The sequence below is a fragment of the Hevea brasiliensis genome, chromosome 11 (assembly GCF_030052815.1).
Source record: "Hevea brasiliensis isolate MT/VB/25A 57/8 chromosome 11, ASM3005281v1, whole genome shotgun sequence".
Taxonomy (NCBI): Eukaryota; Viridiplantae; Streptophyta; class Magnoliopsida; order Malpighiales; family Euphorbiaceae; genus Hevea; species Hevea brasiliensis.
Genome location: NC_079503.1, coordinates 12,441,602 through 12,465,836, shown reverse-complemented (window position 1 = coordinate 12,465,836; position 24,235 = coordinate 12,441,602). Strand labels below are relative to the sequence as shown.

Sequence of the window (24,235 nt, the reverse complement as noted above, 5' to 3'; positions counted from 1 at the left end):
GATTTTTTTTTTTTTACTTTCATTATATTATTAGAACATAATTTTTATATTTTGAAAATTTCTTTTTAATCCACATCAGCAGCTTTGGATGCCAGAGAGCAGAAAGTCATGATTTGTTAACTGTAAAAAAACCTTAAGGTATCATTTTATCATAAAACAAAGCACAGATCATGAAGTGATAAGTAGAGAAACCGCATAGTATTTTTTGATATCTCCTCCCTCTTTTTTTATTCCACGATCAATAAATTTTCTCTTCCACATCAACAATTTTCTCTTTTACATTAATAGCTTTGATGAAGAAAGTCGAAAAATCATCATTTGGTGATGGTACAAAATCTCAAAATACTACTTTATCATAAAGTAAACTACAGATCTGAAGTAAAAATAAGTAAAATCATAAAATACTTTTTTATAATTTTTTCTTGAATAAATACACATTTAATTTTAATAATTTAGTAAATTAAAAATAATTTAATTAATTTTTTCTATTTTAAAATTGAAATTACTAGAGAAAGCCTTGACCAATTAAAATGCTACAAGAAGTATTACAAGTTTGTTAAATGAAACTAGTCACAAGCATAGAAACTGATGGGTTGTGGATTATTTTTAAAACTTGAAGGGCTTGTAAGTTTGGAGGCCCTGATTGAAGCCTTGAATAGCACTACATGCCACAACCATAGTAATAAGGAAGCAAGCCAAGTTCAAAAGCTCCAGCCCTAACCACCTTAAGCTGCGCCGTTTAATCTTGTTTTGAGCAATGTACATCTCCACAGGGAAGTAGACTGTCATGGGCCAATAGGCAAGAGCTCCAAGGAGTGCAAGTATGTCATTGAAGAAAGGAAGCGCCATGGCAAGCAGAGCTGTCACCACCACAAACATTGTTCTCCAAGTCAGCCTTAACAAGTTGGCGCTGAAATTCAACTTTTTCTTGCCAATGTTTAGTGGGTATTCGCTGGACACAAATTTAGACTTGGGCCACCTGTTGCTAGCCCATGATTCTACTGTATTGAACACCGGCTGCGACAGAACCTGTCAGAAAGGAATAGGAATTTTACCCATTATTCTGCTAAAAGCTGGAATTATTGGATAATTTAGAATAATAAAATAATAAAGTACTTAAATTTTAATTTATTAATAAAATTATTAATTTTAAATTTAAATAATATAAAACTTAAATTTTAGTAATTAATTTTTAAGTTATTTATATCGTCATAATATTTATTAAATTAAAAAATTATATTTTTATATATTAATAGTTTTAAATAAATGAATTTTTGTGAATTTAATTTTAATTATCGTAATTGTGAGTATATAAAAAATATAATTAATTTTTTTTTTAAAATGTTAAATTAATAAGGACAAGTGTCTCATCAGCAGTAATATTTTAAAAATTAACTGCTGAACGTTATGTCAAATGAGATTTTTTATTACTTAAATTAAAAATTAGAGGCTTTCTGTTTCTAATTGAAATTGAAATTGAAATTTTTTATTATTACATATTATTTAATTGAGGTATCGTTTATGTAATTTATCCAAAATTATTTTCTAGTCCAGTTATGGAAATAGGAAGGAACCTGATACGCTCCCAATAGGTGCACCACAATGCAGAGATTGGCCAGGTCAATCAACCAGAAGGGCTCGTAAAATCCAAAGCCAGTTAGCATGTTGCCTGGTGCATTGTTCCCAAATGCAGCGTAGCCTAAGCAACCGCACATCATGTAGAATGTTGTTGATGTTAACACAGCTATCGCATTAGCTTTCTTCATCACTTTGTTTTCTGGTGGTGACGACCTCAGAGTGTCCTGATAATTTATGAGAAATTGAATAAGCATTTTCAGATAGAATTGAAACTTGAGATGATATATGGATTTCTTTTTCTTACTTGGATTTCAATTAAAATTGGAGAATATGCACAGGCAAATGCCATATCACCAACAGCTCTAAACATCCTCCAAATTTTATCTTCCGTTGTTAGATCCATCCCAACTTCTACTCCAGTCAAAGTTGTTCTTCCTCCTTCCCCTGTTTTATATGAGAAAAAGTGAAAATTACCAATTTTTATACCCACAACGTTTTTCACACTTCTGAAGCCAATGATACCATATCATGTTATTTTGTCCATAAGTTACTCAAGTTCCAATTAGTTAAAGTTATTCAAGTTCAAGCTTTAGCTCAATTAAATTAAATTAAATATTATTGTAGTGGAATTTGTATATTTCATGGGAAACACGACTTAATTACACTCTGTTAATATCTCATATTAGTTTAGGATAGGAGTAATGTGTCCTTATATAGCCTTAAGTACTCTTTACCTATTTAACTAACTTTTGAGAGTGGGTTAGACCTAACTCATTTTTTTAAAATGGTATTAGAGTCTTTTCAATTAATGTTGGATCTCCCATAAGTATTTCTTACTCCATTGTTTGACTTTGGGTGTGCGTGAGCTGGTGTGTTAATATCCTACATTGAGATAAGGGTAGTATGCCTCTTATATAGTTTTGAATACTTTTTTCCTTTAAGTTAATTTTTGGAGATAACTTAGGTTTACATTATCTTCTTAAGATACTCACAAATATAACATGAGTCGAATTAAGTTATTATACTGCTAAGTTCAAACTCTGTCTCAAATTTTATTTTAGTTTGCTCAATACGTTAATTAGTCGAACCAAATATCAGTAACTCGCCAATAGGTGAACTCATTTATGCCCCTGCCACACATGATTGATTTTCTCTCATTCATTTAGCTGCAGGCATATTGGTTCCCTGTCCTGCTCTCATGTGTTCTTAGTAAGGTTAGGGTTTCTGGCCCAAGAAGATTCTATCCTATCTGTTGAAAGTACCAAAATAGTTGGGCCAGGATTAAACTAGGCTAAAATGGGTATAAAGTTGCATCCAACGGCCTAACTCAAATTTTTTTTTTTTTTTTAAATTGAACTAATGGGAAATCAAATTTAGTATTTGATAATATACTTTTTAACCACTGAGTCAAGTCAGAATAAGCTAGGAAACCCAATATAATCAATAATCAAATTGAAATTATTAGGAAAGGGAGATCGCGAGAAGCATGAGGCGAGAAGGGAGACGGTGGCTATTGCACCATCCTGACCTGTTGGCCCCCCAGCACCACGAGTGAAGAATGAGAGTGGATTGAGAGGCCCTATGATTGCGAGGCGAGAGGGAAAATTAGAGAAAGAAAGGTGACGTCGTGATGGAGCAAGTCAAAACAGGAAGGAAACAAGAGAGGAATTGAAGGATGAAGGAGACTGCGAGATAAACATTGAGAATTAAAAATTATTTAAGAAGTTGTGGAGTTTCGGATTTGAATTTTAAAATTAATTAAAAAAATTATTTAAAATTATTTTAATTTTTTAAATTTTAATAATTAAATAGAATTAAATAATTAATAATGAATAAACTTAATTATTTAAATAAAAAATAAATCGAAAATTAAATTATAATGATTATTTTTTTTTAATTATAACTTATGAATGGTTGCCCCTAAAATAAATTACCTGAAATGACCTGGGCGAATGCGAGTCCAAGCCCAATTGATGCATAAGCAAAAGACATGGTAGCAGCTATAATAGAGAGCCATGAGAGCTTGTGGAAATTTGGGATTTGAGACACGAATATTTCAGTAATCCCCAACCCAAGTATGTACCAGTTGCTGGAAAACTTGCAAGATGCTCCATGCCCTTCCTTGTGGTAACAATTCGATTCTCTTATGGCCCTAATCATAATCATATCCTAATTAACTACTCAAAACTAAAATTAATAAAGGCAAATAATTAATCCCAAATTAACTTACATCATGCTTATAGATGCTGTAATTATGTAGCCAACTGCCGACCCACTAAGGAATATGAATTGAACAAACCCACAAGCCTTGCGCATTTTTTCACCTGATTAATTATTCAAAAATTATAACCATAAAAAATTTTGGGTTCTCCAAACTGGTGTATGAATGGTCCAGAGAGTTACCTAAATAGGAATGAACAGTTTCCCTGTAGGTGTAATTTCTCTTCCCAGTTACAGGATTTGGGTATCTGTAACAATCAGCCAGGAGACCAGATGTATAGTACGTAATGCATGAGAATGACAAGAGGGCTCCTACGCCAACTATCCATCCAAGCTGTGCCATACCCCAAGCAAGTGAGAGCACTCCAGACCCTATTATTGCTGTTATTATATGTGCACTTGCGGTCCACATGCTTCCTGCATTTAAACGATAATATGTATCAGTTATTCTGACCCAAGTTTTGGGTATAGAAAGAAAGAGATATATACCAGTTCTTCTGGGTTTGCCATCGTCGTCTAGCTCTCCATTTGCACTGTTACAAGCAACCAAACCAGATTCCAATATTTCTTGTTTGAATTCTTGATCCATCGATCACAGTACAATTTCTCTTTTTTCTCTGCTTGAGTTCTGAAAGGAATGTCGAGAGTTCTCGAAGTGAAAAAGCACAAGAACATGAAATGATGGTAGAAGCAGCTTCATTAATAAATAGGGCAATGCGTGTAATCTCTAGGTTATTTTGTGGTCCTGCTGATGCTGAGATTAGTATTTTGCATTTTATTTTTGTTTGTATTGCCATATTGGGTTGTTGTTGCATTATTTATTTATAATTTCTGTACATGTGAGATAGCTAGGTTGTTTCGCTGGAGGATTTATTGTCATCGACACTTGTAAGTGCCGAGACAAAGAAGAAGAATTTTCTTGACCAGGGTTAGCTCATTTTGGCCTTAATTTTCCATATCTTTGATTAAGATTTGAATAATTATTCTTAGCAAAAAATATCTAATAATTATAATGCAGCAATATATATATGTTCAGTTTTATTTTTATGAAACAAATATATATTTATTTTTATTCTCATCACATTTTAATTTTTAAAAAATTAACTATATAACATATTGAAATTTAAAATGTAAATTTATGAAATATTATATTAAAGTTAAAAAAATTATAAAATACATATTTATCAAGCATTTATACATCTAATAATTTTTTTTATATAATTCAATTGGATTATTAATAATCTAATTAAGTTTCCTATTCAATTTTTGTATATTTTAATCAGCAATAATTCAATTTTTTAAATTTGTATTGCTGGATCCCTACCCTTCGACAGCCATGAAAGGGCAAAATTCGTTTTTGACACAATCAAAGGTAGAGGTTCCTCCCGCAGAAAAGCGAGGGCATATAATTAGTTGCCACTTACAAAAGTCGAAAAAAGCTACAAGCTTCTGTGTTTGCATAGAAAGCTATTGAATGGAAGATATAGATTCTACATTAATCATTATAAATCTCAATTCCAATAAATTAAATAATAAGTTGACCATGTATATGTATATCAGAATCTACCCCTTTTCTTCAGATATATTCTTCTTCCTCTTCTTATTGTCCTGGTTAAATGAATCTCCCGCTCAACCGTTTTCCATTAATATGTAGAGAGTCATTTATTGACATTGGACAAACGCATTAAGAACCTAATGTTCATGTACAATAAGCGTGGGAGGCTAATCGATTCAATGACACAAATAATTGTCATTGTTGAATATGAAAGAGTACCCGTTAGGCTACCAAGGGAACAAGTCCCCCATTTAAAACCAAATAAAATACCACGAGCCAACGTCTTCAGGACATCTGGCACTCCCTAGTGACCAAACTTCAGTCTCGTTTCGATAAGGCAAAACATTTCAACTCTCAAATTTTCACCATTGTTGTCGATTTTCTATCTCAGCTATCACTAACTTAATCATTGGAGTGCTAACGGGGAAATACATCTCCTTTGGCCTTCTGATTCACTCTTATTATCGGTTAGATAGACACTGAACCACTCATATATTCAACTGTATTTGTACTCTTTACCCTATATCTCTAAATACGACTTCACGTGCATGTCATCCATATGTGATATGCTGATATTACACCGTCATCATTTATTATAATAAATAGTTAAAATATATTTATTATATTTATAAAGATGATATGAAATAATTTTTTGTCTGAAGTCTCAAATTTAAATTAAATTAGAACTAATTAAAAAAAATTATCTACTTTAATGTTTTCATTAAAAAAACTATATAATAAAATGAAGCACTTGTTAAATTTTCAATTCCAACCATTCATTCACACACCTATATATAATTTAATTATTTTTCGTGTCCTTCCAATATTAAATAATGGCATAATTCAAACTAGCACTCATGATAAAGAAGATGATCATTTTTTTTTTTTTTAAGTTCAAAAACCTTTTTTTAACTAAAAAACAATTCCCAAATTAAGAAAAAAAGAAAATTCACTAATATTACGGAGAAGAATTTGAATTATCTGTGAAGGAGATTTAGATAAGAAAACGCCAAATTAGCTAGCTAATCTTCTCCTCTAAAAGCTTCAGAACTTTATGTGTACACTTGCTTGCTTAGATATTGCAGTAAGAAGCTCACTTAGATTTTGCATGGTAACCTGACTAGCTTATTGATCATAGTGTGTGTGTATATATATATATATATATATATAGATCTTGGATTTGGTTTGCCCTTAAAACTCGAAGGGCTTGTAGGTTTGAAGAGAATGATCAAGTCCCTGAATAGCACCGCAAACTGCGGCTATAGCAACAACTAAGCAAACAAAGTTCAAAAGCTGGAGAGCGAACCACCTCATTGTTTGCCATTGTATCTTCTTCCGAGCAATGTGCATCTCCACGGGGAAATATACTGACATAGGCCAATAACCGATGGCTCCAAGCAGGGCAAGTACGTCGTTGAAGAATGGAAATCCCATGGCAACTAAAGTTACTGTCATAAACCCATTTTATATAGGTATTTTAGGGTAGTTTTTGTATCTATTTTGCCTTTTTTAATTTAGTAATTTTATGCTTTTAGTGCTTATTTTAGTTAATTTATTAATTTTAATTTCATTATATTTAATTTTTGGAATTTAAATGTTTTTGATAGGTTTTAATAAGGTTTAAAGGCAAAAAGGTGCATATAGAAGAAATTCAAAGTGATTTGGAAGGTTAAAGTAGTGTGAAAAATGAAGAAAATTTATCTAAGGAAGAAGACCAGCCAAGATTTTCAAAGGTTTCAATATGCCCCGTGTTGAAGGTCGTGTGAAGAAAAGAGTCAGTCAGCAGGAATCCACATGAGGCATGTAGATTCAACACTGGATTGTGTAGACAGAGATTTTGAAACAAAACACGCCGAAAGTTTCAGGGACTTCAACATCCCCTGTGTAGCTGGTCGTGCAGAATCTAAAGGCTCCTCATCTGAATCAACATGAAGCATGTGGAAAATAACTTAAATCAACATGAGGCATGTGAGATGTCACTGGCAGATTTGCTGACATGGAAAAATTTTCTCTTTTCATACCTTTTACACCTTTTGTCTTTATCCTTTTAGAGACTATTTTTAAGGCAAACCTGGAGAGGATATATAAGCATCATATTCTCATTTTTACTATAAGGAGAAAGAGAGAAAAATCAAAAGAGGAAGGAAAGAAGGAATCACGCCATTTTTCTGGAGGAAGGACACCTGCAGAGTGACGTTTACAGCTTCTATTTTCAGAGATTTAGATTCTTTTCTTTTGGATTCTTTTATTTTTAGTCTTATTTTCATGTTTTCTTGCTCAATTTTATATTTTCTTCTTGTAAATACAAGCATGAGTGAGTAGATACTTAGGATTTCATAGTTGGGTGTAATGATTTAAGTTTTATTTGTGGATTTGGACTGGTTTTAACTGGATTTTAGTATATATAAGTTTTGATTGTTATCTTGTGTGCTTATTTATATACCCATTATTGGTATCCTTTGCGTTTTGTTCTTTATCTTAGATTGAAGGACCGAGAGGTGAAAATCTATGATAGTAATCAAGATAATGAATTTAATCATCTAGTGTTTGAAATAAATTAGTGGGTTAAAAGGAATTTCAAATTGATTAAAGTGCCTAAAGGGTTTTGGGTAATTAAATATCGCATGAGAATGGGGTTTAGTTTCCTTTACAATACTCTTTAATTTGCCTGAAAGAGAAATTAAAGGAAATCAGAATCAATTTCCTTTAAACTTATATTTTCCTTAATCTTGGTTTTGCCTATCCAAATCTCAATGAAATTTACTTCATGAACCTCAACTATGGAATCAATTTTTACTATTAATTAATTAAATCTTTAATTACTTGCTGAAATTTTAGTAAATTAGTATAGTGCTTAGAATTTTAATTGCTTAATTCATTATAATTTTCTTATTTTCTTAATTTAATTTGCTGTATCTCTTACTCTATTTTTGGCACAAATTATTGATAGTTTGGTACTGACACAACAAATCTCTATGGGATGATATTTTTTCTTTACTACTTGAACGACCTGTATATTTGTGAAGTACGCATCAAGTTTTTGGCGCCGTTGCTGGGGATTTGTTTTTTTTTGATATTAGACGATTGATTGTTTGGTTAATTTGGGCATTTTACTTTTTATTTTAATTTCTTTTCTTTTTTATTTTACTTTGAGATTTTCTTATTTTGGTTTTTCAGGTACATATCTTTTATATGAGAAAAACAAAAAGTGCAGAAATTGATTTAATTTTTGATCTTGAGATTGAAAAGACAGTTAAAGCTTTGAGAGCAGAGTCTAAAAGAAGAAAAGCTGAACTCAGAATTCAAAGACAGCAAGAGCAACATCAAGAGCAACAAGTGATAAAAGCTATAGCAAACAACAACAACAGATCAATTAAGGATCATGCTTTTCCTAGTTTTGAAGATTTTAGACCAAGTATTACAAGGCCTAGAGTGGAAGCGAATAATTTTGAGTTAAAGCCCTCACTTTGTCAAATGGTTTAACAATCATAGTTTGGGGGAGGTCCTACTAAGAGTCCACATGTGCACCTTGCACATTTTCTTGAGATTAGTGACATGCTGAAGATAATTAGAGTATCAGATGATGCTATATGGCTGAGATTATTTCCTTTTTCTTTGAAGGATCGTGCTAGGGAGTGGTTGCATTCATTACCTTCGGGTTCAATAACTACTTGGAATGAGTTGTCGCAAGCTTTCTTAGCTCAATACTTTCCTCCTAGCAAGACTGCAAAATTGAGAAATGAATTAACTTCTTTCAAACCAAGGGTTGATGAGAGTCTCTATGAAGCATGGGATAGATATAAGGATCTTCAAAGGAGATGTCCACATCATGGAATCCCTAAATGGATGCTAGTTTAACATTTCTACAATGGTGTTTCTCCAGCAATTAGAAGTATAATTGATGCATCTTCAGGAGGTGATCTTATGGAGAAGTCAGAAGATGAAGCTTATTCAGCATTGGATAAAATTGCTTACAACAATTATCAATGGAGCTGTGAAAGAAATGAAATGAAGAAGCCATCAGCTAGTGTATATGAGTTAGATGCCATGAGTATGTTCAATGCCAAATTTGATGCTTTGACGAGAAAAATGGATAAGTTAAGCATGAAGGTTGATGCTTCAATTGGAGGATCTAGTCATGCAGAAGATGTTGGTGTAGGAAATATGCATTGTATCAATGATTTTCCTTCTTATGGGCAAGAGTTTGGAAATGAACAAGTTGATTTTGTTGGAAATTATAATCAGAAACCAGTTGGTAATTCTTTTTCGGCTACATATAATCCAGCATGGAGGAATCACCCTAACTTTTCTTGAGGAGGTCGACAAGGACAGCAGTAACATAATTATCAACAACCTCTTAATTTCTAGCAACAACAGTAGAATTTTTAGCTAAACAGAGTACCACCTAGATTTCCACCACAAAGGAATCAAAATGCATTGTTCCACAACCACCAGTTCAGTCTTCAGACCAAGATTTAATTTTGAATTCTATGATGGAGAATTTCTTAACTGCTCAACAAGAACAAGGAGAAATAATTCAGCAATTAACTTCAAGGATATATCAGCTTGCCACTCATAACAGGATGGTGGAAAACCAAATAGCTCAACATGCAAGTTCTTCTAGCAAAGCACAAGGAAAACTTCCAAGTCAACTAGAGAATCCTAGAGAACATTGCAAGACAGTGATCCTAAGGAGTGGGAAAATTTTGGGAGATGAAAAGAAAGATGAGGTAGAAGAGGAAAAGAAGAAAGAAGATGAAGACAAGAATGAATATACTTCAAATCATAATGAAGTTAATAAGGAAGCAAACAAAAAGAAGGGAATTGAAAAAGAAGAAGAGGAAAAGTATGTGCCTCCACCACCATACAAGCCACCATTGCCATATCCTCAGAGGTTTCAGAAAGTAAAGCTAGATAAACAGTTTAGGAAATTTTTTGAAGTTTTGAAGAAATTATACATCAACATTCCATTTACAGATGCAATTTCTCAAATGCCCTCATATGCTAAGTTCCTGAAAGAAATTTTATCAAATAAGAGGAGATTAGAAAATTATGAAACTGTGACATTAACAGAGGAGTGTAGTGCTCTCTTGCAGAATAAGCTCCCACCGAAGTTGAAGGATCCAGGAAGTTTCTCTATTCCTTGTCACATTGGGGACACTAGCATTGACAAAGCATTATGTGATCTTGGAGCTAGTGTAAGTTTGATGCCACTCTCTATTTGTGAAAAGTTGAAGGTTAGAGAATTGAAGCTAACAACCATTTCTTTGCAACTAGCTGATAGATCTATCAAATATCCAGTAGGAATTTTGGAGAATGTACCCTTAAAAGTTTGAAAATTTTTCATTCCTATGGATTTTGTGGTTCTTGAAATGGAAGAGGATATTCACATACCTATCATTTTAGGAAGGCCATTTTTAGCCACAGCAGGGGCTATAATTGATGTGAAGAATGGTAGATTGACATTAAAAGTTGGAGAAAAGGAGGTGGAATTTTATTTGAATCAAGCTTTGAAGAAACATCATGGAGTTGATCCTTGTTAAAGGGTAGATGTTATTGATGAGATTGTGGAAGAAGAATTTAGGAAAAGATATCCTGAGGACCCTTTGGAGAATTATTTGGTACATAGTAGAATAACAAAGGATGAAAATCCTGAAGTTGCAGCTTTTGCTTAAATTTTGGAGGCTACTCAAAAAGTTATAGGAGATCAAGTTTTGCAAGTTGAAGAGTTGAAACATGAAGTTGCAGAGTCACCTTTACTAGATGAGAAGGAAGCACTACAGGTAGACCTCAAACCACTTCCATCTACATTAAGGTATGCTTTTCTTGGACCTAATTCAACTTATCCTGTCATTATTAGTGCAAGTCTGAATGATGTACAAGTTGAAAAGTTGTTGAGAAAGTTGAAAAGTTGTTGAGAGGGTTAAGAGTGCATAGGAAAGTCATTGGTTACACCATTGATGATATCAAGGGTAGAAGCCCTACCTTGTGCATGCATAGGATTCTTTTAGAGGATAATTTTAAAGCCACCATAGAACATCAAAGAAGGTTGAATCTTAATATGAAAGAGGTGGTGAAGAAAGAAGTCATGAAATTGCTTGAAGCTGGGATCATTTATCCTATTTCTGATAGTAGTTAGATTAGCCCAGTTCATGTAGTTCCTAAGAAAGGAGGTGTAACTGTTGTGAAAAATGAAAATAATGAGTTGATACCTACTAGAATTGTCACAGGATGGAGGATGTGCATAGATTACAGGAAGCTTAATAGTACCACTAGGAAAGACCATTTTCTCTTGCCTTTTATTGATAAAATGTTAGAGAGGTTAGCAAAACATTCATATTTTTGTTATTTAGATGGGTTTTCTGGTTTTTTTTCCAAATCCCAATACATCCTAGTGATCAAGAGAAAATTACATTCACAAGTCCATATGATACGTTTGCATATAGAAGAATGCCTTTTGGCTTATGTAATGCACCAGCTACTTTTCAGCAATGCATGATGGCCGTCTTCTATGATTTTATTGAGGAAATTATGGAAGTTTTCATGGATGATTTTTCTGTATATGGTTTTTCTTTTGATAATTGTCTATCTAACCTCTTTAAAGTGCTTAAAAGATGTGAAGAAACAGATTTGGTTCTAAATTGGGAGAAATGTCATTTTATGGTGCAAGAAGGCATTGTTCTTAGACATTTGGTGTCACATAGAGGAATTAAAGTGGACAAGGTCAAAGTAAAAGTGATTGAGAATATGCCTCCACTAACTTCAGTGAAGGGAATTAGAAGTTTTCTTGGGCATGCTGGTTTCTACAGGTGATTTATAAAGGATTTTTCAAAAATTGCTAAACCTCTTACAAATTTGTTAAATAATGATATTTCTTTTAATTTTGACCAAGCTTGTTTTGATGCTTTTAACAGGTTGAAGGAAGCTCTAACAATAGCCTCTATTATGCAACCTCCAGATTGGTCATTGCCATTTGAGGTTATGTATGATGCTAGTGACTTTGCTATGAAAGCTGTACTTGGTCAGAAAAAAAAAAAGAAAAGAATGCCAGCAAAACTTTAGATGATGCTCAAGTAAATTATGCCACCACTGAGAAGAAATTTTTACCTGTGGTATTTGCTGTGAAAAAGTTTAGGTCATATCTGGTTGGATCAAAAGTGATTGTCTATACAGACCATGCTGCCATAAGATATTTGATGAATAAAAAAGAAGCAAAGCCAAGACTGATAAGATGGGTTCTATTGCTACAGGAGTTTGATTTACAAATTAAAGATAAAAAGGGAGCTGAAAATGTTATAGCGGATCATCTATCAAGGATTAAGTATGAGAATAAAGAAGGAAATGAGGAGGAATTGCCAATTGACGAGTTCTTCTCAAATGAGCAATTGCTAGTTGTTGTTGCTACATTGCCATGGTTTGCAGATTTTGTCAATTACCTGTCATGTGGAGTTTTTTCACTAGATTTGAGCTATCAACAGAGGAAGAAATTTTTGCATGATGTGAAATTTTATACATGGGAGGATCTATTATTATTTAAGAGATGTAATGATGGCCTAGTTAGAAGGTGCGTGCCTAAAGAGGAAATAGGAAACATTTTAGAGCATTGTCATTCTTCTGACTATGGAGGTCGTTTCAATGTGGATAAAACAGTGGCTAAAGTACTTCAAGCTGAATTTTATTGGCCACACATGTTCAAAATTGTGAGAGAATTTATTTTGAGATGTGATAAATGTCAAAGAGTGGGGAATATTTCAAGAAAAATGAAATGCCATAACAAGGAATTTTAGAGATTGAGTTATTTGATGTTTGGGGCATAGATTTCATGGGACCATTCCCATCATCTTTTGGGAATAAATATATTTTGGTAGGTGTGGATTATGTGTCAAAATGGGTTGAGGCCATTGCTTCCCCTACAAATGATGCAAGGGTAGTAGTGAAATTTTTGAAGAAATTTATTTTCACTAGATTTGGATCTCCAAGAGCTATAATCAGTGATGGTGGATCTCATTTCTATAATAAATAGTTTGAAAATCTTTTAAAGAAAAATGGGGTTACTCATAAGGTAGCTACACCTTACCATCCTCAGATCAATGGGCAAGTTGAAGTATCTAATAGGGAATTGAAGAGAATTTTGGAAAAAATTATTAATCATTCAAGGAAGGATCGGTCATTAAGGCTAGATGATGCATTATGGGCGTATAGGACAGCTTACAAGACACCCATTGGAACTACACCTTTTAAGCTAGTCTATGGGAAATCATGTCATTTACCAGTTGAGTTGGAACACAAAGCATATTGGGCAATCTGAACTTTGAATTTTGACTTAAAAAGTGTTGGAGAAAAAATGTTGCTTCAATTAAATGAACTTGAAGAGATAAGGTTGGATGCCTATGAGAATGCTAGGATTTTTAAGGAAAGAACTATATTTTGGCATGATAAGTATATTAAAAGAAAGGAGTTTAAAGAGGATGACCTGGTTTTATTGTATAATTCTAGACTTAGACTCTTTCCTGGGAAGTTGAAATCAAGATGGTCTGGTCCTTTCAAGGTTGTCAAAGTTTATCCACATGGAGCTGTAGATATTTGGAGTGAAAATTCTAGAATTTTTAAAGTTAATGGTCAAAGGCTCAAGATTTATATCACAGGCTAGCCAATTGAGAAAGGAATAAGTTATTTCCTTGATGATCCACCAATTTACTAAATTAAGGATGGTTAAGCTAATGACCTAAAATTAGAGCTCTTTGGGAGGCACCCCAAAATTTTTTCTTATAATTAATTTTTCTTTTACTTTGTTTCATTTTATACCCCATTGAACTCAAATTTGACATTAAAATTTCTTTCTGCAGGTTAATGGTGATTTTTAAGTAAATGTGTATGCTGAATTAAAGGAATAAGCGTTTGGGAAGTTGCTGAACCTTATATTTGTTTTCTATGGTGCAAGTTATTCTTAACAAAGTTAAATCTAAACTAATTTGAGCTTTATGTTTGATTACAGCAACATGGTGGAGTGGAAGGCCATTTTTGTTCCAAAATTTTGAGGAAATTGTTGAGAAATATAAGAACTTTCATGGTAATCAATAGCAACATGCTTTTGATTTTGCTTTTTGGGTAATTTATTTTGATGTATTGCACTGAGATTGACATATTTGCCATTGGATATTTTATGAAATTTCATAGTACAATTCTGCAGAAATTTGGTCATGTGAACAGTGTCTGCAGCAGAATTTTGTCCCTTGTTCATGAATTTTTAATGTTGAGTTTGGGGTTGAATTTGGGTGTTATTCCTTGTGGTGTAACTGTTAATGTGAATATTAGTTGAGTAATGTTTTAGTTTGTGTTTGGTGGATTGATGGATTTTAATTGTTCTTAGTGATTAATTGGATTTCAATTGGATTTTGAGTGAAATTTTTGTGCAAATTGTGTTTTGGGTTTGATTTCAGCATGTTTAGGATCACATTTTTGGGTTGTATATCAGGTCATTTAGCACTAGGTTCAACATGATGTATACTGGGGGTAGTGTCACCATCAAAACCTGTTCTTAGCACTTTAAATTGCTAAAAATGTAAAACCTGCTGAGAGTTTCATGGGGTCTCACATGCCTCATATAGCACCTCATGTATAACCACACGAGGCATGTTACTTTTCTCTTTTATTCCAACATGCCTCATGTCATTCATCTTTTCCCAAATCACATGAGGCATGTCACCCCACAACTATTCTCAACATGCCTCATGTTAGACCCTAGGTATATCACCACTTAAACCTTTACCCTAGTCATCTCATTCTATTTCATCTCATCGGCTGCACGATCCAAAACCTTCACTGTTCCTTCCATAATGCACACCAAACAACCTTCCACCCACATACCCAAGCTACAAGCCATAAAAATGGCTAATAATAGTGATTCTTCAACCCCAACACCAAATCCTACATGACCCAATGCTATACTAGAAGTTTCCATTTCGGCCCCAAATCCCCAAATTCTCAATACAAACCCTAATTTCCCACCTAACCAATCCTCTCATTCTACCCTTAATTCCGACAATGCAACCCAAGATGCCACACTTTCCTCGCAAAAACACACAAAATCTGCCCCTTCCACTGTCTATGAGCTGCGAAAAAGAAAGAAATCAGTTCCTAGCTCTTCTGCTCCATCGAAACAACCTAGGGTTATTTCACCATAACCAGTCAGTAACAGGACCCGCTCCACTGCCCAAGTTCCTATTTCTCCGCAGGTTTCTTCTGCCCCAACTAGGGTTCAATTGCCTCTGCATCATTTCCCAACAATGTCTCAAACTGCTCTAGTTATCCCTCAATTCGGTGAGAAGTTAAATTCATTTTACCCATGGACTTTTAGAGATTTTGAAATAAGGAAAAATTATAAAGCACTTGCTAAAAAGAAAATTTTAGCTACCAAGTACATTGATGAACACAGTCTCAGGGAGATAGGGCTATAAGACTCTGTTAGTGAATATTTAGAGAATGTAGGTTAGAGTGATTTTGCTAAAATTTAAGAACCTGCTTCTAAAGAATTGACATTTGAATTTTTAAGCTCACTGAAATTGGATTTCTAGCCCATAAACAATAACTATATGGACACCATTTCCTTTAGGTGTTTGGGTCAGGACAGAAAACTTGACACTGCTCAAGTAAATGCTTTATTTAGTTTTTGTAATGATGGTGCAAAAGTGATTGAGTGGCAAAGGACTATTTATGACCCCCCTTCATTTTGGAAGTCAATTGCACCATGTGGAAAGTATTACAACTCTAGTTCTGCTAAGGCCTCATCTATCCAAGACCCTACTCTGAGATACTTGTAAAGGTTTATGTCTTATACTATATTCGGCAGGGGGCACAGTAATGGAGTTGTAGTAAAAAATGATTTATTCTTTTTATGGTGCATGAAAGAGAAGAAAAAGATAAATGGTGCTTATTTTCTTTGCTCTCATATGGAACATATAGTCTCTAAGCAATCAGCTGGCAGTATAGTTATTGGAGGGATGGTGACTGTGATTGCCAAATCATTTGGTTTTAACCCTGACCAATGTGCTATGGTGTCTGTGGTTGGCTAGTCCTTTCTGGATAGGATTATCATGACCCAAATGAAAATTTGTATGAAAAGAGGTGATGTTTATGTGCTGGTAGATGGGGGACATGATGGTGAAGAGTAACAACAATCACAGGGTATAGGACAATCATCTGATGCTCGTCCTTCTAGCTCTCACCCACCTACTGTTGGGCAATCAGACTTATTTACTTTTATTAAAAATTTGGAAGCCAAAATTAACAAGATGAGTGAAGCACGGAAACCTGTTTTTAATGATAGTTCTGATCTTGTGGTTGTTCTGAAAGCTTTAGAAACTAAGGTTGATGCACTTGGACAGAAGCAAGCTAAGCTTGAGAAAAAAGATTAAAAAGAAGTTTTCTTCATTCAGGAAAAAGCAGAAAATTCATGACAAAGAAATGATTGACATTTATAACAAGCTGGCAGCCTTTTTAACCAGCTGTATAAATGGGGCCAAGACATTTTTAAAGAGATGAAGGCTATGTTAGAAAACCTAGATACTGCTTATAAGAAATCCAATGAGCAAGCACCGGCAGCAGCAAATGAGCCAGCACAATCCACAAATGAAGAAGACCAACCAACTGTCTAGTTTTAGAAATTTGTTTTTGTTAGTTTCAGTTACCATATGAAACTTTAGTTTTTAATTGTGTAAATTGGTCAGTCTGCTTTATGTTTCAACTATTAATTTCTTGGTTATTGGAACTTCTACATGTTTTATCTATTTGTGAATGGTTTAATTTCCGTTTTTCTTTATTTTTGTTTGTTTCATGAATCTTAAGTTGGCTTGTTCATTATTGCTGGCTGCATTGGTTTATTTTGCAGTGCTGCATGCATTATCTTTGTAATCCAGATTTCTACTGAATTGATCATTTTCTTTAATCTCAGTTTCTATTGGCTATTGTAATAGCATTATCAATATTGCTTTTTGATAGTCATATAACTGGATTATTGAAAGTTTAGCAGCTGCTCTTCTGTTAGCTATGACAATTCAGCATCTAAGGTAACTTCTGGACATTCACATGCCACAAGTTGACACTGCTTTCCTTTACCATGCCTTATGCTAAGGGTTATGCTATCATGTGAGCTATTTGAATTGCTTCAAATTTGCAAAATTTTTGAAACCCATAGAAATTTTCATGAAGCATGACATGCCCCATGTTGGTACCCAGTGTCAGTTGCTCAGCATTCAACATAGGGCATGTCCATTTACCTTTACTTCAACATGTCTCATGCTCCAAATACTTATAATTAAACTGCCTCATGTACATATTATGATCATTCAACACTAGGCATGTATGTTCTACATGATAACTCTTTTCCACTCTTTCTTGGTTTATATCTCTCAAGCTATCATTTATTGATTTAATTTACATTTTTTACACTTTGATTAAGCCAATGAGGACATCGTCTCATTTGAGTTTGGGGGAGGGCAAAATTTTTACAAAATTTTTAATCCTTTTTATTTACATTACTTAAATTGCATCACTTATTTGCATTTCATTCATACTTAGTTACTTAGTTCACATACACCATACACTTACACTATGTAAATATATACACTTGCTTATAGATATCATATAGATTATGTATAGTTTTTATTTCATTTATTTTATTTTATTTTATTTAATTTTTGCATTTATTTTAGAAATCGAATAAAATAATTTTCTACCTAATTCTTAGAAGATTGAGAATCATTTTGAAAAGCGATTGAGTTTGTCTCTAGATGGGTTTAATGGATTGAAAGTTTTGGATTGGTATAAGGTTATAAGATTCTTATATAGGTTTATATCTTCTTAGCCAAGGGCCATCCAATTAATTACATTGAGTTTTGAGTGCTTAAAGAAAACTCTAGAGTAAGAAATAACTAATTGTGTCTCACCAATCCTAGAACAAGCCTTCTAGACATCGAGGTGAAATCTTAGTATTCACTTGAAAGAGAAATGATCAAGGCATTCTTTGAATTATAATTTCACATTTTTAGCCTTAACCAACATCACTTTAAAGTTTCCTTTGAAACCAATTTGAGCCTTCATTTATACTCCTTATTTCCTTGGCACCCATAATTTACCTAGTCATAAACCTAAACACTTACCTACCCTTTATGAGAAAAATTTGATTAAGTGATAGATACATTAAAAAAAAAGGTATATAACAATCAAGTGGGAGAAGTACTAAAGTAAAATTGGTTAACAATCATATCATGTTATAAAAAAAAAAAAATATTTACCACCTAAGTATATAAAAAAATGAGTTTGGGAGTGGATTAAAAAGGGACAATTGCAATGCAAAATTCAATGTTCTTTATATAGTCCCTAAAAGAGTTCAAAAATTATATGCCAGCATTGGTGATTTATTGTAAAGTTCTTCCTCCCATTTGATTCTTAAAAAAATAAAAAATAAAAAATAAAAGAAAAGTGTATCTTGATCTCTTTAATAATTTAATTATTCTCATATTTTGCTTCACTTTTTACCTTTTTTTTATTAGTCACATTATTACCCCTTAGCCCCATTACAACCATTAAAAGTTCTTTTGATCTCTTGATTGTATTTTGCTACATTAGTGGAGATTGGATTAGTTGGTTTGCCTATAGGATTGGCACATTATTCATTCATTTAACTATTTCCATCATCATTTGAGACACTTTAGTTTATGAATTGTTTTAGAGCCTATTTGAACATGATTTCTCTATGTAATTGATTAGTTTGGGTTTGATGGAATGAATAATTGACCCAAGGCTAAACGGTGATAAATTTGGTGAGAATTGAATTCCTTATACATTGAATGTGGGTATATGGTTTGTTGGTGGCTAGAGATAAGTTTGAGAGGTTGGATGAGTGATTTTCATGAATCTAAGAAAAAGGTACCCCAATTGTATATAATTTTTTTTTTTAATTTGCTTGAGGACAAACAAATGTTTGAGTTTAGAAGAATTTGATAAAACCATTTTATATAGGTATTTTAGAGTAGTTTTGCATTCATTTTGCCCTTTTTAGTTTAGTAATTTTATGCTTTTAGTACTTATTTTAGTTAATTTGTTAATTTTAGTTTCATTATATTTGATTTTTGGAATTTTAATGTTTTTGATAGGTTTTAATAAGGTTTAAAGGCAAAAAGGTGCATATAGAAAAAAAATTCAAAGTGATTTGAAAGCTTAAAGTAGTGTGAAAAATGAAGAAAATTTGTCTAAGGAAGAAGACCAACCGAGATTTTCAAAGGCTTCAACATGCTCTGTGTTAAAGGTCGTGTCAAGAAAAGAGTCAGCCAGCAGGAATCCAAATGAGGCATGTAGATTCAACACTGGGTCGTGTAGACATAGATTTTGGAACAAAACACACTGAAAGTTTCAAGGACTTCAACATGCCCCGTGTAGCTGGTCGTGCAGAATCTAAAGGCTCCTCATTCGAATCAACATGAGGTATGTGGAAAATAACTTAAATCAACATGAGGCATGTGGAATGGGGCTGTCAGATTTGCTGACATGGAAAAATTTTATCTTTTTATACATTTTACACCTTTTGTCTTTATCTCTTTAGAGACTATTTTCAGGGTAAATCTGGAGGGAATATATAAGCATCATATTCTCATTTTCATCATAAAGAGAAAGAGAGAAAAATCAAAAGAGAAAGGAAAGAAGAAATCACGCCATTTTTCTGGAGGAAGGATACTTGTAGAGTGACGTTTCCAGCTTCCATTTTCAGAGATTTAGATTCTCTTCTTCTGGGTTCTTTTATTTTTATTCTTATTTTCATATTTTCATGCTCTATTTTATATTTTTTACTTGTAAATACAAGCATGAGTGAGTAAATACTTAGGATTTTAGAGTTGGATGTAATGATTTAAGTTTTATTCGTGGATTTGGACTGGTTTTAACCAGATTTTAGTATATATAAGTTTTGGTTCTTATCTTGTGTGCTTATTTACATACACATTGTTGGTACACTTTAGGTTTTGTTCTTAATATTAGATTGAAGGATCGAGAGGTGAAAATCTATGATAGATAATCAAGATAATGAACTTAATCACCTAGTGTTAGAAATAAACTAGGGGGTTAAGAGAAATTTCAAGTTGATTAAAGTGCTTAAAGAGTTTTAAGTAATTAAATATCGTATGAGAATGGGGTTTAGTTTCCTTTAAAACACTCTTTAGTTTGCTTGAGAGAGAAATTAAAGGAAATCAGAATCAACTTCCTTCAAACTTGCATTTTCCTTAATCTTGGTTTTGCCTATCCAAATCCCAATAAAATTTGCTTCATGAATCTCAACTCTGGAATCAATTTTTACTATTAACTAATTAAATCTTTAATTACTTGCTGAAATTTTAATAAATTAATATAGTACTTAGAATTTTAATTGCTTAATTCATTATAATTTCTTTATTTTCCCAATTTAATTTGCTGCATCTCTTATTCTATTTTTGGCACAAATTATTGATAGCCAAAATAATTGTGACTTTATAGTTTGATACTCAAACAATAAATCTCTGTTAGATGATATCTTTTCTTTACTACTTGAACGACTCGTATACTTGCAGAGTATGCATCACACATATACTGTTCTCCAAGTTAACCTCAACAGGTTTACACTAATGTTCTTTTCCTCCCGATAATGTTTATTGGATACTCATTGTTCACAAATTTCGATTCAGGCCACCTCATTCTGGCCAAGGACTCAACTGCATTTAACACTGGTTGAGACAATACCTGTGCAAATTAAGATTTGAAAATTTCTCTGTTGAAGTGAATTAAGAGAATAAAACATTTGCCAGATATAGATACTTAATGAGAAAATAAAACTAAGAATTGTACCTGACATGCTCCCACTAGATGCACTACAACGAAAATGTTAGCTAGGTCAATTAACCAAAAGGGTTCAAGAAAGCCAAAGTCTGTCAGCAAGTTCCCAGGTGCATGATTCCCCAATGCAGCATAGCCAAGGCAACCACACATCAAGTAGAAAGATGTTGATATCAAAATGGCTATCATGCTGGCCTTCTTCATCGTTTTGTTTTCAGGTGGTGATGACTTTAATGTGTCCTGATCAATTTCAAATCCAGCCATTATTGAATGAAAAATAGAGTTGAGTGATTAGCTCCCATCACCATCACAAAAAGAAAATTTCAAAAAATTAGATTAATTACGGTTTGAATATATTTATTATTGAAATTTTGATTAATTGATGAGATGTGTACATAATTATAACCATGAGAGGCGTATCTTACTTTGGATTTCAATCAAGACTCCAGCATACGAGCAAGCGAATGCCACATCACCAATGGCTCTCAACATCGTCCAGATTTTATCAGCTTCACTTAAATTCACCCCAATTTCCACTCCTGTCAATGTAGTTCTTTCTCCTTTTCCTGTTCAACAATCGGTAGTTTCAGCTTTGCATTATTATTATAATTATGATTACCCAGAATTGGAAATTACCTGAAATGATCTTTGCAAACGAGAGTCCTAATCCAATCGACGCATACCCAAACGACATGATTGCTGCAATAAACGAGAGCCATGACATCTTGTGGAGGTTTGGGATTTGAGACAGTAAAATCTCTACAATTCCTATTCCTATCATGTCTGGATTAAGCAAATAGTTGCATGGAGCTCCAAGACCTCTCTTGCGGAAGCAATTTGATTTGAGCATTGCTCCAAATTATTTACAAAGTGAAAATTATATTTCAATTCTATTTTAATAATTTATCTAAACAATAAATTTTTTTCCCTTCATCTCTCCTATTTCAATTTCTTTTCATTTTTCCCTCGGATATAAAGAAAGGGTGTGATCATTAATTACTTACACCATACTTATAGAAACCGTGATTGTATAGCCCACTGCCAAACCACCCATGTAAGTATACTGGATCAACCCACAAACCTTGTACATATTTCCACCTCGATTTTCAGTAATTAATGTTGTAAGTTGCAGATTAAAATTGTACAAGCCCTTAAATTGGTGCTTCTAAAGTTATTACATGTGCGCACCACAAAATAAAATCGATCAATCACCCCATATATTTTGCCTAAATAAATAAATAAATTTTTACCAAGGTTGGCTTTGACAGCTTCCATGTATGTGCGATTTCTGTTTCCAGTGACTGGATCGGGTGATGGGTAGGAATCTGTTAAGAAGCCTGAAGCGTAAAGGGTAATGCATGAAAAAATGCAGAGAGTGGCCATGCCAGTGATCCATCCCAGCTGTGCCATTGCCCAGGCGAGTGAGAGAACTCCAGAACCAATTACTGCTGTGATTATATGTGCACTTGCAGTCCATACAGTCCCTGATTATATATATATATACATATATATGTGTATATCACAGACATTGTAATTAATTAATCTTATCTATAGTTCAATTTATGTGTACTCCAGCCAAAAAAAAAAAAAAAAAACAAAAAGCAAAAAATGTTGCTCAATTTGTTTATGCCTCTTCTGGGTATTCATATCTTGATCTTGTCATGGAAAAATTTTGGCCTCTAGGCCTCTAGCTTCTCAAAAGCAACCATATATGATATTTTTCATATTCGGTAATGCATCTAATAGAGTTAAAATTGAAAAACTGTATGCATTCCCTCTTGTAACAGAGATTACTCCATCATTTTTGGTGTTTTTTTCTCCAACTCAGAATGAAATGTATTTCTTGAAATACAATTACTTTTTTTTATTTTATTTATAGAGACTTTAAAATTTTTTATGACATTTGCATATTTAAATGAATAAGACACATTTTTATTAAGGTGATATTTATATACAAATATAATTTTTAAAATTCTATCTAATTCTATTTTCAAGAACAATATATAATATATAAATAATTATCCATCATTGTAAAGTAGTCTTACTAATTCCACCGGTTTACAGAAATTAAAACAAATCTTATTAATTAATTGAAATATCTGGTGAAAATGTATTAGAATTAGAAGGGGCTAAAACTCAATTATTTGGTGGCATCCCAAAATCTGCTTAAAAAGCCACGTTGTCATGGATGGAAGCACACGTCTCACTTGTTATGATCTTTCCTTACACCATCTTTTTAAAGTAAAATGTAAAAGCAAAGCACAACCATTAAGGAAACTGTATAAGCCCTGTAATTTCTTAATATTCTTGTTTAAAAATGTCCATATTATCCAAAGAATTCTTGATTTCATTTGTTTAATCTGGGATGGTCCTCATCAAGAAATTTTTTAAAGAGGATGATTAAGATACTTGAGCACTAAACTAGCTTTTGATTATAAATTTTATGAAAAAATGTCTTTAAAATTAAAATTTAACAGTAAACCTTTTTGCATAGTTCATAAGAAATTATGGGGTGATATATAAGACCATCTAATATAGTTAAATTTATTTTTTTTATTATTTTTGAATAATAATTTTTAGAAATTCAAGTCTTGACAAATTTCCCTTGAAAGTTTCTGATGTAAAAAGAAAACAATTAATTAAGAAAACTTGTTCTTGTGCTGATGTGATGTGAATGCTGAGAGAGAAAACAGTTACAAGCAGGCTTGGAATCCCAGGCAATTGCAAAGCAAGATCTTTAAAATGAAAACGTTAAGACTCCTTATCACAGAGAGAGAGAGAGAGAGAGAGAGATTACCAGTTCTTTCTGGGTTTGCCATCATCTTCCAGCTCTCTCACTAACTTTGAGGGAAGCCAAATTAGCTTCTCCCAACCCTTGCTGAAATTCTTGATGCACTAAACTCGCCATCTTCTTGTTCTTGATTTTTGCGTCTATTTCTCTATATTCGACATGCAAATCCCTTTTCAGAAACCAGAAAAAAGGTAATTTGACAGTGGTCTGGCCACTGCCAGACACCAATGATC

At 33.0% G+C, this 24,235-nt stretch overlaps 2 protein-coding genes, 1 non-coding gene and 1 pseudogene across 3 annotated transcripts; 1 reads left to right on the top strand and 3 right to left on the bottom strand.

Annotated features, from left to right (window-relative positions):
• Positions 1 to 374: 374 nt before the first annotated feature.
• LOC110641073 (amino acid permease 8-like) lies at positions 375 to 4,565 on the bottom strand. The gene is made up of 7 exons (XM_058129887.1): positions 4,288 to 4,565; positions 3,982 to 4,215; positions 3,809 to 3,902; positions 3,513 to 3,730; positions 1,883 to 2,022; positions 1,575 to 1,802; positions 375 to 1,029 (listed from the first exon to the last, which is right to left on the bottom strand). Exons 1-7 carry the CDS (start codon positions 4,385 to 4,387, stop codon positions 607 to 609), a joined length of 1,437 nt encoding a protein of 478 aa, XP_057985870.1. The 5' UTR covers positions 4,388 to 4,565; the 3' UTR covers positions 375 to 606.
• Positions 4,566 to 9,082: 4,517 nt separating this feature from the next.
• LOC131170738 (small nucleolar RNA R71) lies at positions 9,083 to 9,189 on the bottom strand. Its single transcript, XR_009141506.1, has one exon. It is a non-coding gene; the product is annotated as a small nucleolar RNA R71 (small nucleolar RNA).
• Positions 9,190 to 9,846: 657 nt separating this feature from the next.
• LOC131170211 (uncharacterized) lies at positions 9,847 to 10,689 on the top strand. Its single transcript, XM_058129282.1, has one exon. The coding sequence runs from the start codon at positions 9,847 to 9,849 to the stop codon at positions 10,687 to 10,689; it is 843 nt and encodes a 280-aa protein (XP_057985265.1).
• A 10,306-nt stretch (positions 10,690 to 20,995) lies between these two features.
• LOC110641077 (amino acid permease 6-like) lies at positions 20,996 to 24,235 on the bottom strand (annotated as a pseudogene).

Coding starts and splice junctions, on each gene's coding strand:
- LOC131170211 (XM_058129282.1), top strand. CDS start 9,847: ATGGAGAATTTCTTAACTGCTCAACAAGAACAAGGAGAAATAATTCAG.
- LOC110641073 (XM_058129887.1), bottom strand. CDS start 4,387: ATGGATCAAGAATTCAAACAAGAAATATTGGAATCTGGTTTGGTTGCT. Junction 2,023..3,512: donor ATTCGCCCAGGTCATTTCAG/GTAATTTATTTT, acceptor CATATAAAACAG/GGGAAGGAGGAAGAACAACT. Junction 1,803..1,882: donor CAATTTTAATTGAAATCCAA/GTAAGAAAAAGA, acceptor ATAAATTATCAG/GACACTCTGAGGTCGTCACC.